General features: G+C 39.0%; 1 protein-coding gene across 2 annotated transcripts in view; it reads right to left on the bottom strand.

The window, feature by feature from the left end:
* The window catches only part of BRINP3 (BMP/retinoic acid inducible neural specific 3), a 211,659-nt gene that overhangs the window by 94,501 nt on the left and 103,619 nt on the right, over window positions 1-13,539 (bottom strand). For both annotated transcript variants that reach the window (XM_065672591.1, XM_065672592.1), the window contains exon 3: window positions 3,445-3,635. In XM_065672591.1, the coding sequence (XP_065528663.1) occupies window positions 3,445-3,635 (191 nt within the window). The remainder of the gene's footprint in view (window positions 1-3,444; window positions 3,636-13,539) is intronic.

Below are 13,539 nucleotides of genomic sequence, written 5' to 3'. Positions count from 1 at the left end.
CAGGTGCTGATGGAAGTGCATAGGTTCAAAAAGTATATAAATTAATGCCAGATGTGGAATCATTTCCATGGTACAAGTGAATAACAGTGAATGTTAATTTTATGGATACCATCTGGTTTAGGATTTAAAATTTTTCTTCCCTAAGTAGATGGGAAAAGAAAAATTATATATTTTTGCTTTTTTTTCTTCCCCTTTGCAACCATAACCAAGTTTACATACCTGATGTGCATGGGGTGTTTGCAAGTCTGATACTGAATTTTAAAGTTTCTTTCTCACATCAGCCATTTGAGAGTGAGCTTTCCCTCCCTTGTTTACCATAGTTTGTATCTTAACTTGAAAGAAGTGTTATAAAAAATAAAGGTCATATCAGCAGTTAGTGTAAGTGACCATAAATCCTTCAGAATTCATTGAGATTCACTGTTTTACACCACCTGACAATTTTTCCCCTCTCTGTACACAGAGTAATATACTGCTTAAGAAGAATATTAATCAGGATCAGAAAATCTGACCCTCTCTATTCAGTGCACAGAATAGTAAAGGCACAGCTATCAAACTCACTCACAGGACTGTAATCCGTGGAGAGGAGAATGACAAGAGGTTGGGGTTAAGCTGATTTGCTGACACTCATTAAGACTGTTGAAAAGACAAAACTACCTTTTTTTTATTTTTTTTTTCTTTTGATTCTCAAAGATTTGACAGCACAGATAGTCAATGAAGAAGCAGAAGTTTTCACTCCTCTGGACCGGCATCTGAGCTCACCTATGAATTCTCTGTTGCTTACATAGGGTCCTTCTATAATGCATCTTGAAGCTGCTCATTATGGATATTTAGCTTATGTCACAAGAAGATAAAATTTCCATAAGAAATAGAAACAGTGAGAACTGTCTTTTTCCACATTATCTTGCGGCAGCATGAAAAATAGAACTTCCCTAAGTCATCACTTCAGAATGCCCTTGAGGAATATATTTCTCTGTTTGTGGATAAAGACTTGTGAACATATCACAAACAACCATGTGCAAGAGTTCCCTTTATAGTCAGAAAGGGATATTCATGAAAGCCAAATGGTCACAGAGGCACACAAATCTTACCACAGAATCATTCATTTACCAAGCTTTCCTTTATGTCCATGAATACAGATGACTGGGGATTCATTAAATAAAAGTACTATGCTATGCACACTCAGTTTGGTCTTCTGCATTTAAGAAGCTACACAAATGACAAAGCTTTCAGAATAAAACAGCTTGTAATTAAACAGAAAGTACAACCACATTAATGAAAAAAATCTAATTACATATTAATAAAGGTTGCAGAAGCATCTCAGGGAATCCCCATTCAATCTAGCTCAAAAATGGGGACTAACACATACAAGACAGTATAGGGTTATGAACTACCTTATGAAGGCACTCTTAGAAATTACTAATTCCCTGCAATTATTTTAATTGAACCAATTTTTCAAAGTATTCAACACCCATCCATAATGGAATGCAGCAGGTGTGCCTGCAATCATGGCCAAAAACTGAGGCAAGAGTCCTAAATTAAGACTCATCAAACTTAATATAGAAACTCTCTTTGACTTTATCAAGCATTGACAGAGCCTGGAAGTCAACACTGTCTCCCTGTGAGTGGAAAATTTTTGCAAGAATGTGGCAGATACTGCATTTTAGAGCCTTTATGAGGTACTCTGAAGAGAGATGAGAAAAGGGTACCCTACTACAGTTTCTCTGCAGCAAATCCTGAGGCTTTGAGGAGAACACTTAATGTTTAAGCTAGTTTTCAAATGTCTTCAAAAGAACTACCTTAAGTTTTAGTTTTTACTTAGGACCATACTTCCTAAAAGGTGTCAAGTTTGTAGCTCTTTTGTGACCAGTGTGATACTGTCATTTTGTACTTTTAACAAGCAGCTATTCTTGTGTTAGATTTTTGTTAGGTCCAGTTTCATCTTGAAAATGAATCTCATTATATGGCTGCTAGTAGTGAAAGTTATGTTGATTAATAATTAGCAAATACCTAATAATATCAGAAAAATATTTTTCACTTTGGATAAATATTACATTAGGAAACATGCTTGAGCCAAATCCTTAGTTATTATGCTTCATATTTTGAGAACCATTTTCTTTTTCCTCTGCAGTTAGTTTTTCTGTTCATATGTGCTACGTGCTGAATACTCAAGAAAACACATAGTAATTTATAAAAAGTGTACTTTTTGCATGGAAGAAATTTACTAATTAAAAGAAATTCTGGACATTTTATTCCAAATTGCTGGTCAACATATGTAATTTCTTCTTAAAATTCTAAAGGTAATGGACTTGCTGTAGAAGCATTAGTTCCAAAAATAATGTCAGGAATTAGTTCTTAACAGCTACAGCAATACAGAAATTCACTTTATTTCTAGAATGGTCTTTTCTAAAAGGAGCTACTGTGAGCCATTTCAGTTGTTATAGATCTCAGGTATCGGCCAAAAGAGAATAAGAAGGCTGTCATTTCATTAATATATGGTTAGAATTCAGTTATGAAATGTATTAAAGAGAACCATTCCTCAGGTGAATAAAGGATTTTGACAAGACTGTCCTGCTGGAAGGATACTCCATCACAAGAATTATCTTTAATATAATCACTCATGAAGGGATAAAACTGCATTTCTAAAATGTCAGCTCATTTCGTAATGCCTAGATGGGTAATCACAGGTACTAATTATCTTTCATTCAGAACAATTTATACTCTCTCTTGAACATTAGGCCTCTTCACTGGATTTCTTCAATCCATTTGGTGACTGGATCCCAGTTATATATCAGGCTACCCTTTCCAAATTAGTCTGTAGGGATTTACAGATGCAGATTCCATGGCAAAGTCTCATCATCCCATTTTGAAAATGTAGTCCCCCTGGTTAAGTGAAGACTAGTTCTAAAAAGGGTAGAGTGACAATATAGGGCCTTTCCAGCAGCCAAAGTAGTTTAAAAGTCCCCTAACTGTAAAGTTTTGTTGGAAATAATTCTTATTGGTTTTCTTATTCATCTCTGCAGTACTGTAATGAGCCCAGATACTTGTGTAATTTGTTATTATGCAAATTGGTATAAGGGCTTCTTACAGAAAAAGCATCACTCTCCTTAATGACTTCTTAGTGCAGAGAAACATCCTCAAAAGACCAGGAGTATTCACACCAGCAACTCATGTAAGGTACCTCAATCTTAGCAAGAGGCTTTCTTCTCTTCTTGTCCATAAAATTGTTTACATAGCACCAATAAAGCAAAGTTTAACATCAGAAGAAGGAGCCATGAAACTTGTAGACTGAGCATGCTCCCATGCTTTAAATTCCAGCCCAGGGATTGCTGCTTATCCCAGCTGCTCTGAGAAGGAACAGCAGTGTTACAGAGAAATGAGCTGTGTCCACCACTTTTAGTTCAGTCACACCAAACTCATGCACAGTGTTCCAAGCACTGAACCTACCTCCCAGGGTAGCTGATAGTAGGAAATGTGTCCCATATTTCTTGATAAGGTTTTCTGTGATCTGTTGAAGGGTTGGGCGGCGTCCGAGTAGCCTTATGTTACGGAAGAATTCAGGGGCAAGTGGCAGTGGGGAGCCAAGGAAATTTCTTCTTTCAACAGCAAGATTGTTTACTTTCCAACGGCCAAACTCTCTGCAAAACAAAGCAACTCTCATTCAAAAACATCATTCAAATATACAAATATGTCATTCAGATAAATGTTCTTCATTTGCAAACTACTCTGCTCTGATGACTAGCTGGGGGCAACTAACCAGGTATTACAATAAGCCTTGACAGTGGTACTCTATCATGTGTTATAGGCAAAGAACAAAGAGAATGTTATTTATTAAAAGTGGAGGCAGTACTCTATAACAAAGTCATTGTATAGAAAGAATAAAAAAAAAGAAGCCAGTTAGGATGCTGCTGTTCCTACTGTTTATGCTCAGCCTATGATGCAAATACAACCCTAGAACTATCATACCAGCTAGAAACTGAAACTAAATTAATAATTTACTCAAATTTGGACCAAAGACAAGAAGTGTTTACACCTAGCACAAGGCAAATTTTCAAAATATTTCAACAAACAGGCCATGCCCTTTGCTTTAGTTACAGAGATGGCTAATTTGAACAGTTTAGAAATACGCTATCACACCACTCACTGTGATATATCCAGTTTCTGTACTTTTGGTGTCCATTTTGAGGAAATATGCAGACAACAGCGTCATCACTGGAAGGACTCATTGTCCACAAAATCTAGCCAAGATATACAGCATTTGCAGTAACTGCTTTTGCAAGGCACACCAATAGCTGTTTTGATACTGTAAAAATTAAGTCCAAGGCAACCTGTGGACTGTGGGTTAGCTACTACTTTGTTAAGTCATTCATATAGCTATGTCAATTAAGATTTCTCTTAGATAAGATTGTAGAAAAAACACAGCTAAATGTGGTGTAAGCTTCATCTACAAAATTAACACAGAAGGCAAAAATCAAGAATGCAGATAGAAAATAACATTTGAGAGTGGGATTCCTGAGATAAAACATTGCCCATGGCTGAATAACTAGGATGAGCTAAGTAACACATAATCAACAGCAATATTTTTTAACACTTTCAGGTTCACAACTATTAGTGGAACCAAGATTTATATGTTCTTGTATAACCCTTCTACTTTCCAGCATCCTCTTGTTTCTCTTGCAGTTCCCAACCGTCTTATCCACAGTCTAGCTTAAATTTACATGCATAGTAGGTGACAGTTTGCTGCAGCTCCTACGAATTGCTTTTCCTCTCAGAAACATTCTTGCAGATGCCATCTTTTTATCAAAAACAAATCAGAAGAATTATAGTAGAAAGAGCTTTACATAACTTTCCTGAAATTTAATGTAATTTACCAGTCAAGAGCATGAGACTAAACAGATCTCCACAGTTCCTTAAAGACTGCACATAGCCAGTGTGCCTAATTTAGTATTTAGAAATCACTATTTGATAGTTGTACAGCTTTTTCAACTTAGTTGTCAGGTTTTAAAGTTTTCTCTCACAAATTTACTTTCCTTTTAAGAAGCTACAGAACCAATAATTTTTTTCAGTTTTTTTGGAACTACTGCATATTAGTGTAGAGATAAATTGCACACAAATATTTTTTGTCTCTAAAATAAAAGAATATTTGTTGGCATATTGACCACATTAACTCAAGCAATAAAAACAGTATAGCCTGAACTGTAAATGTACTTTTCTACTTGGGGGAAAAAAAAAAAATAACAAAGGTTTTATTTCTGTGAATTCTGGGCATACTTGAGTGGCTTGGGTTTTTTTCACTTGAACATATCAGAAAATGTAGATCAGTTGTAGTTCCCAAACAGACGAACAAGACAAAATTGTTTTGATAGCAAGAAAAGAAAACAAGCTTTATAATGTAAAGTATTCATTTTATACTTTAATGAAACCTTTTCTTCTAAACTTGAGGTTCAAACACAAGAATAACAGGAAAGTTGCATGTGTTAGAGTAGGTAGTTTGCTGCTACCCTTCACTCTGTTTTCATTGTCAGAATTTTTTTGGATAGAGAAGGCCACCATAACCCCATCACCTGCTCCTTTTTAATGCTGTCAAAGGAAAATCACAAAATAGCTTTTGCTGCCTATGTCAGCAAGTCTGTGAAGAAGAAACTGTCTCACAGAAAAGCATCTCCTCCTGACTTTAAAGCTGATGCTGAAGATTTCTCAGAACTCCTCAACAATTACTGTAGTACTTAACTACAGAAAGTTCATTCAACTTTCACTTAGAATAGGCTTTGCCAAATTTCATTCCCAATTTTTGAAGCTTTTAATGCATGTCAGGCAGATTATTTTTTTCTAAATATTAGGCACGTTCTGTGTAACTACAGCTTTTGTCTGAATCTCCTCTTAACCTTGGCCTAAGTTGATTGCCTACTTCACTGCTTCTTCAGAGCTGTGGTTTTAAATCATATATCCTAGAGCTCTTCTCTGAAAGGATCAAATGGTTTCCTGGTAGAATTAGATTACAGGTTTAAGACTCTTTCCACAGCTTTAAAAGTTGAAGCTCTTAAAGAATTTCCAAAATAACTTTCATATATTCCTGAAGTCTTTCTTAAATGAAGTGTTTTGCAATGTGGAGAGATGAAGACCTAAATCTCTGGAAGAGTTAAGAAGAAGAAACCCCATCTCTGAAGATAAAAGAGAGCCATGGGGCACCAAAAGCGAGCTGCCTGCCTGCAGAAGCAGTAATACCTAGATGTGGACAAGCAAGAAATGACTAACAGATTCTCCAACAGGAAACTTGAGGAAACATTTCAGACTTCAGAAGTAACTGGGTGTGTGAGAGCGAAGTGTTGGAGCAGGAAAACCTGGGCTGGATTTCAGGGTGGGAGACTAACACTACATTATTTCTAGTATGTTAGAATCATAGAATCATAGAATAGTTAGGGTTGGAAAGGACCTCAAGATCATCTAGTTCCAATCCCCCCACCATGGGCAGGGACACCTCACACTAAACCATCCCACACAAGGCTTCATCCAACCGGGCCTTGAACACCGCCAGGGATGGAGCACTCACAACCTCCCTGGACAACCCATTCCAGTGTCTCACCACCCTAACAGGAAAGAATTTCCTCCTTATATCCAATTTAAACTTCCCCTGTTTAAGTTTTAACCCATTACCCCTTGTCCTGTCACTACACTGACGAAGAGTCCCTCCCCAGCATCCCTATAGGCCCCCTTCAGATACTGGAAGGCTGCTATTAGATCCCCACGCAGCCTTCTCTTCTCCAGGCTGAACAGCCCCAACTTCCTCAGCCTGTCTTCATACGGGAGGTGCTCCAGTCCCCTGATCATCCTCGTGGCCCTCCTCTGGACTTGTTCCAGCAGTTCCATGTCCTTTTTATGTTGAGGACACCAGAACTGCACACAATACTCCAGGTGAGGTCTCACAAGAGCAGAGTAGAGGGGCAGGATCACCTCCTTCGACCTGCTGGATGTTGAGTGAGTAGGCTTTCACAAACATTTCCTGTGTATGTGATGGTCACTTTTAACTGCTATACTAAAAGCTAATCTCTTTTTTCAGAAATTTCACTATAAATGAAATCATATCCTTATCTTCCTTTTATATGACTTTTATAAGTATGTATATTTATATACCTGCACATATATTTTCCCTTTCTTCTCTTGATTTCACATTTTCAAGCAGTAGTATACTCTATTTCCTTCTCCCCTCTCTTATTCACAGTGAAGCTCAACCTTGATTTATGTCATTCAACCTTTACTGTAGTCATTCTCTCTAACACAAACTCTCCAGCCCTCCTTCAAAAGATTTTTGTACCAAATATGGATTATTCTTTGGAAATTGTGCTCCTGTCCACTGCCAAAGGCAGATTACCAGGTCTCACAGGGTTAATGATCTTCTTAGCAGAGAAAATACTGCCTTCCAAAGCCACTGGAGTACCATTCACTAGAAGAACACCTCCCACAGAACAGCATAGCATCAGCACTGGCTGCTGGTCAAGAAAACACTTGCATTTGCATCATTATGCACTGAATACGAACACTAGCAGTATTAGGAGATTATTCTTTCTTCTTCTTCTACTGTGTAAAAGCCAAGACTAGCAGCTGTCCTGCTGGTATTAAGAATCATAGAATAGTTAGGGTTGGAAAGGACCTTAAGATCATTTAGTTCCAACCTCCCTGCTATGGGCAGGGACACCTCACACTAAATGATGTTGCCCAAGGCTCTTCTTGAAAATGGGGGTTATATTTCCCTTTTTCCAGTCCTCAGGAACTTAACCTGACTGCCATGATTTTTTAAATATGATGGACAGTAGCTTAGCAACTTCATTTGCCAGCTCCTTCAGGACCCAGGGATGGATTTCATCAGGACTTCTTGCTCCAGGCCAAAACTGGGTCCATCGTAGCTCAAGCAGGAAAGGAGGCCATTAACACAGGACACAGGGAACTAGTAACAAAAACAAAAACAGAAACAAAACAAAAAAAAAAAACCCAAAAAAAAAAAAAAAAAAGAGGAAGAGGACAATTAAAAGCAAGGGGCTTCCACCTGAATCTGATATAGCCACTCAGACCAGCTTTGCAGTTCTGCAGGGGGCTAATGAGAAAACACACTCACAACATGAAAAATCAGCTGAAGCACTGGTAAAGATCATTACTGGCATTGCCAGGAAAAATCAGCTGGTCATAGTAGTAGGGACTCTACTTTGAAAGGCACAGAGGCACCCATCTGTCAGCCTGGCCGAGTCTCAAGGGAGGTGCCTTGCCTACCAGGGGCTCGGATCAGGGATGTTGCTGAGAGGCTGCCTGGTCTGGTAAGTCCCACTGATTATTACCCACTTCTAGTTGTCCATGTAGGTGCTAGTGACGTAGATAGCAGTAGCTTGGAAAACATTAAGAAGGGCTAGAGATCCCTGGGAGAGTTGGTATGGGGCTCTGGAGCTCAGATAGTCTTTTCATCAGTTCTCCAGGATAAAGACCAGGACCTTAAAAAGGCTGAGAGTATTGGCCAGGTTAATAAATGGTTAGAACAGTGGTGCCATAGTCAGGGGTTTGGGTATTTAGAACACGGGACTCAATTTGGGAAGCCAGGTCTACTGGAGGCTGGTGGAGGTGGTCTAAGAGCTGTTTTTGTAGGAGGCTCATCAGGCTGGTCAAGAAAGCTTTAAATTAGATGTGTTGGGGGAGGGGGGCATCATTACGTCCCAAAACTCCCAGTCGCCAGCACCTATAATAAATGCTCAGCACAATGTAGAGATATTTCAGCCGCTCCAGCCTATGAGCCGGCTTCATCTGGAGCTCGGCTCAGATGCCTTTATACAAACTCCCATTTTATGGGGAACAAACAAGAAGCATTAGATATGTATGCACGTCTACGGGGGTATGATATAATAGGCATCACAGAAACATGGTGGGATGGCTCCTATGACTGGAGTGTTGGAATGGAAGGTTACAGGCTCTTCAGAAAAGACAGGCTCAGCAGATGGGGAGGGGGGTGTAGCTATTTATGTCAGGGATAGTCTGGAAAGTATGGAACTCTGTCTGGGGACAGGTGAGCAGTTAACAGAGAGTTTGTGGGTCAGGGCTAAAGGAAGAACAGTGATGGGGGACATTACAGTGGGGATCTGTTACAGACCGCCTGATCAAGAGGACTCTTTGGATGAAGCACTCTATAAACAGATAGGAGTAGCCTCACTCTCGTAGGCCTTTGTTCTCATGGGGGACTTCAACCACTCTGACATCTGTTGGAACGACAGTACGGCCCGGCACAAGCAATCCAGGAGGCTCCTCAATTATGTGGAAGACAACTTCCTTCTGCAAGTAATAGAGGAGCCAACAAGGAGAGGTGCTATGCTTGACCTTGTGATCACCAACAGGGGATGGCTGGCTGGAAATGCGACACTCCAGGGCAGCCTTGGTTGTAGCAATGGCCAAGCTCAAGATCCTCAGGACAGTGAGAAGAGCATGCAGCAAGCTCACTGCCCTGGACTTCAAGAGAGCAGACTTTGGCCTCTTCAGGAACCTGCTTAGTAAGGTTCCATTGGAAATAGCCCTAGAGGGCAGGGGAGCCCAAAACTGTTGGTTGATATTCAAGGATGACCTGCTACAAGCTCAGGAGTGTTGCTTCCTGACTAGAAGTGCAGCAGGAGGGCTAGGAGACCTCCTTGGATGGATAAGGAGCTGCTGAGGAAACTTTGAGGGAAAAAAGAGGCTTATAAAAGGTGGAAACAAGGACAGGCATCCTGGGAAGAATACAGGAATGTTGTCCGGGAAGCTAGGGACCAGGTTAGGAAGGCTAAGGCCCAGTTAGTTCTAAACCTGGCTAGGGATGTGAAAGATAATAGGAAGGGATTCTATGAGTACATTGCAAATGACTAGGGACAACGTAGGCCCTCTCTGGAAGCTATCAGGAGAACTGGTTACCCTGGATTTGGAGAAGTCTGGGGTTCTTAATAACTTCTTTGCTTCAGTTTTAACTGGCAAATGCTCTGACCACACCACCCAAGTCTTGGAAGGCAGACATAGGGACTGTGAGAATGAAGACCCTAGGCCCACTGTAGGAGAGGATCTGGTTTGAGACCATCTTAAGAACCTGAACGTTCTTAAGAAGCTGGAGAAGCTGAGATTTCATAGCAGGTGGTACCGCCTCTAATACCTAGCTATTCCAGCCCGAATGATATGTTAACTATTAGTTCTTTAATGCTCAGGGCAAAGACTGCTGTTGAGAAGAATGATGGCTTTGAATTGCTAGGCTCATACAAAAGAGAGGACATAAGTCAGTCTGGCTCCCAGGATAAAGCCTATAACAGAGCCACATTATTACCATAAGTAGTGCCAGAGGTTGTGGGCAGCATTCTCTCTATCTTCCTACATATCAGAACAGTGTATTTGTATGTCATATCAAAAATCTGTTTTGAGGCTGGTTGGCTAAGACATACGCAAGAGCCCTGAAGTCCTGTAGTGCCAGTTCTGACCAGCTGTACTGTACGCATGCCACAGATTCTGAATGGGATCTCCTGTCATTTGTTCTACTTAGAGGAAGTTAGATTGAAGAATGATCAGTCAGGAGTCATTGTGGGGTAAAATAAAAGCATAATTTCAATAGGTCTTTTATATCAACACTATTTCTTTTCTTATTTCCTACTATATCATTTCTGTTTTAGTTTGCTATGACATTCAGAGTGATGTTTACTCTAAGGAAACAATTAATATTCTGACATGAAACATCTTTTAGCAGAGCATTCCATGAGATGTGGGTATGTTTTCATCTTGAAAGACGTCAAAGTGCGAGTGGATCGGAAAGTAATTTTAGGGCAGCAGGCCAACAAGGGCTGTCAATTTCTCTTTTGAATTTCAAGCCATAACACTTTTTTCAAAAGTGTATGTAAATTATACATTTTCTTCTGCCACTGCACTCATTACAATACATTTTAAATCATATGGTATGGAGAGACATAGGGAAAGGTCTATATAAAACATCTAGCTGAAGGAAATAAAAAAAAGTCATTGTACTCTAAAACTGTAATGTGTAGAAGATTTGAAGGGGAATATAATCCTTGCTATTGCAGGTGATTAAATCAGAGCCTTCAAACAGATTTACAGTGAGCCTGATGGATTCTTCTTAACCATAACACTGTCTCCCATTACTATTTTTATAATTTCTATTTCAGAACCACAAATTAATCTGTTGCACTCAGCAATAAAGAGGCATACAGACAAAACCAAACTATAATAAATAATTGAAAATTTAAAGGTAGTGTTTCTTATTCACCCTATTTCTCATTTGGAAAACTGAAGTATAGTAAGGCTGAAGATACGAAGTACTGTGAGTAAGTATGACCTCCTTCTGTTCCATATTTAGAGCAGACCAAAAAGCTTTATGAACTGGCCACAGACATATGGCTAAATGTTGTTTTGATATTGCAAAACATAATGACACTATTGCAGTTTGTAGCAATTGAAATTGTTGAAAGCAGTAGAAAATAAATCAAAATATTTTCTGAAAATACTTCAGTGTTTTATTTGTTTATTGCTTAGCTCTTGAGGGGATGTGCTGCTGATCTCTGTTGCATCTATATGTTATCTTTCTATCTAAATATTGTTTCACTGGTAGCAGATGCTCGGATCTCTAACTGCACACACACAAAAAAAAAAAAAACAGGGATTCTTATTCAGTATATGAAAATGTTTTAGTTTTATTTTCTACAACAAAAAGGATGCTTCTGTTTTAGCACAACTGTCTATATTTATTCAAAATAAATTTGGAGCTTTAGTTTATTAAAAATGGTCCTGGTGTTATTCTTTTTTCCAGTGATGTAAATTGCAAATCTCTCTAAAGAACCAGTGGAATTACAACAGTGAGCAGAACAGAGAATCAGAGCAATAAAGTTATCAATATAAATAGAGATTACAAACACAGGTCTTTCTAATGCTCTTAACTAAATAAAAAGTGTTGAATGGGAGCTGAGTTACTAATTCCTGCAACAGAAAGTGATAAATGTAGTATCTGAAAAAAATTCTTTATGTGCCATATACTTGTTATATTTCATTTTACTTTCAATCCTTCTTGAATGACATGGATATAGAAATTATGCAACGTGAGGAAAAAACTTGGAAACAAAACTTTCAGGACTTTAGGACTTACATAAAATTGGTAGGTCAGCTTGTGATATAGCTTATATATATGTTGGAGTCTTTGTATACAACTAAATCCATCCTGAAGCTCAGGCTATAGTAAAAATCCTGAATAAGATTCTTAATCCTTCTACAGAATCCAAATATGAGTTTTTTTAAACATGCTTCAGATAGGATAAAGCTTTATTTTGAATTTTACTGTTGTAAAATATATGTACTGCAAGAGCATGACTATGAAATTTCTGTGTGTCTGCATCCATTTCATCACAGCACTTCTGTAGAATAGACCTGAGAGACAAAAATAAGAGTGATTGTGGGAAATTTCAGATGGTATCTAAGCACTAGTGGGAGTTTAAATATTATGTATAATGTCATTTAATTATCATATACACCAAAAATTTTATTTATAATACCATTAACAGTGACACAGTATCCTGGTTTTGGCTGGGGTACAGTTAATTTGCTCCCCAAGTACCTGGTGCAGGGCTGTGTTTTGGCATCTGGGAATAATGCTGATAAGACACCGATGTTTTAGTTGTTGCTCAGTAGTGCTTACCCCAATCACAGACTTTTCAGTCTCTCATGCTCTATCAGTGAGGAGGTGCACAATAAGCCACAAGGGAGCAGAGGCAGAGCACCTGGTCCAAACTAGCCAAAGGGTATTCCATACCACAGCACGTCATGCTTGGTATAGAAACTGGGGGGACTTAACCAGAAGGGACTGATCACTGCTCAGGTAGGGGGGCTGGGTATCAGTCAGCAGGTGGTGAGCAATTGTGTGTCACCACTATTTACTGGTTTGTTGGTTTGTTGTTGTTGGTTTGGTTTTTTTTTTCTTTCCCCTTTTATCTTTATGTCTCTTTCCTTTTCTTTCCCTATTGGTAGTATTACATTGTACTTTAATTGTTAAACTGTTCTTATCGCAATGAGTGAGTTTTACATTCTTCAGATTCTCCCCCACATCCCACCCTGGGCTGGGGGAAGCAGGAAGTGAGTGAATGGCTATGTGGTGCCGAGTTGCCAGCTGGGCTTTAACTACAACACATGGCTTGGGAAGGAGTGAAGCATTGTGCACCTTGCAAAGGCTGGAACAAGAAATGCAGAAGAGAGACATATTTTACAAACAACTAAGAGACGCGGTACATGGCACATGCCCACATTTTGTTATGCTCAGAGTTATTCTGTCTTTATCCTAACAGGGTTGAGCTAAAGCCTGTTCTGTGCCACTGGTAGCTGTATTAACAGTGTCATTACAGTGCTTGAGCTAAAAGCAGCAGCATCAGAAATGGTGACTTCTTAGTGTAAGTGCAGTGCCATGTGAGTGCAGCTGGGCTGCTGGTTAATATCTGGTCAGTTTTACAGGGTTAGAAACCTTTTCCATTTTATTCATGAAACAGAAATTTTAACATTTGGGCA

The sequence above is a fragment of the Lathamus discolor genome, chromosome 3, assembly GCF_037157495.1.
Source record: "Lathamus discolor isolate bLatDis1 chromosome 3, bLatDis1.hap1, whole genome shotgun sequence".
Classification (NCBI taxonomy): Eukaryota; Metazoa; Chordata; class Aves; order Psittaciformes; family Psittacidae; genus Lathamus; species Lathamus discolor.
This window is presented reverse-complemented; position numbering and strand designations above follow the sequence as displayed.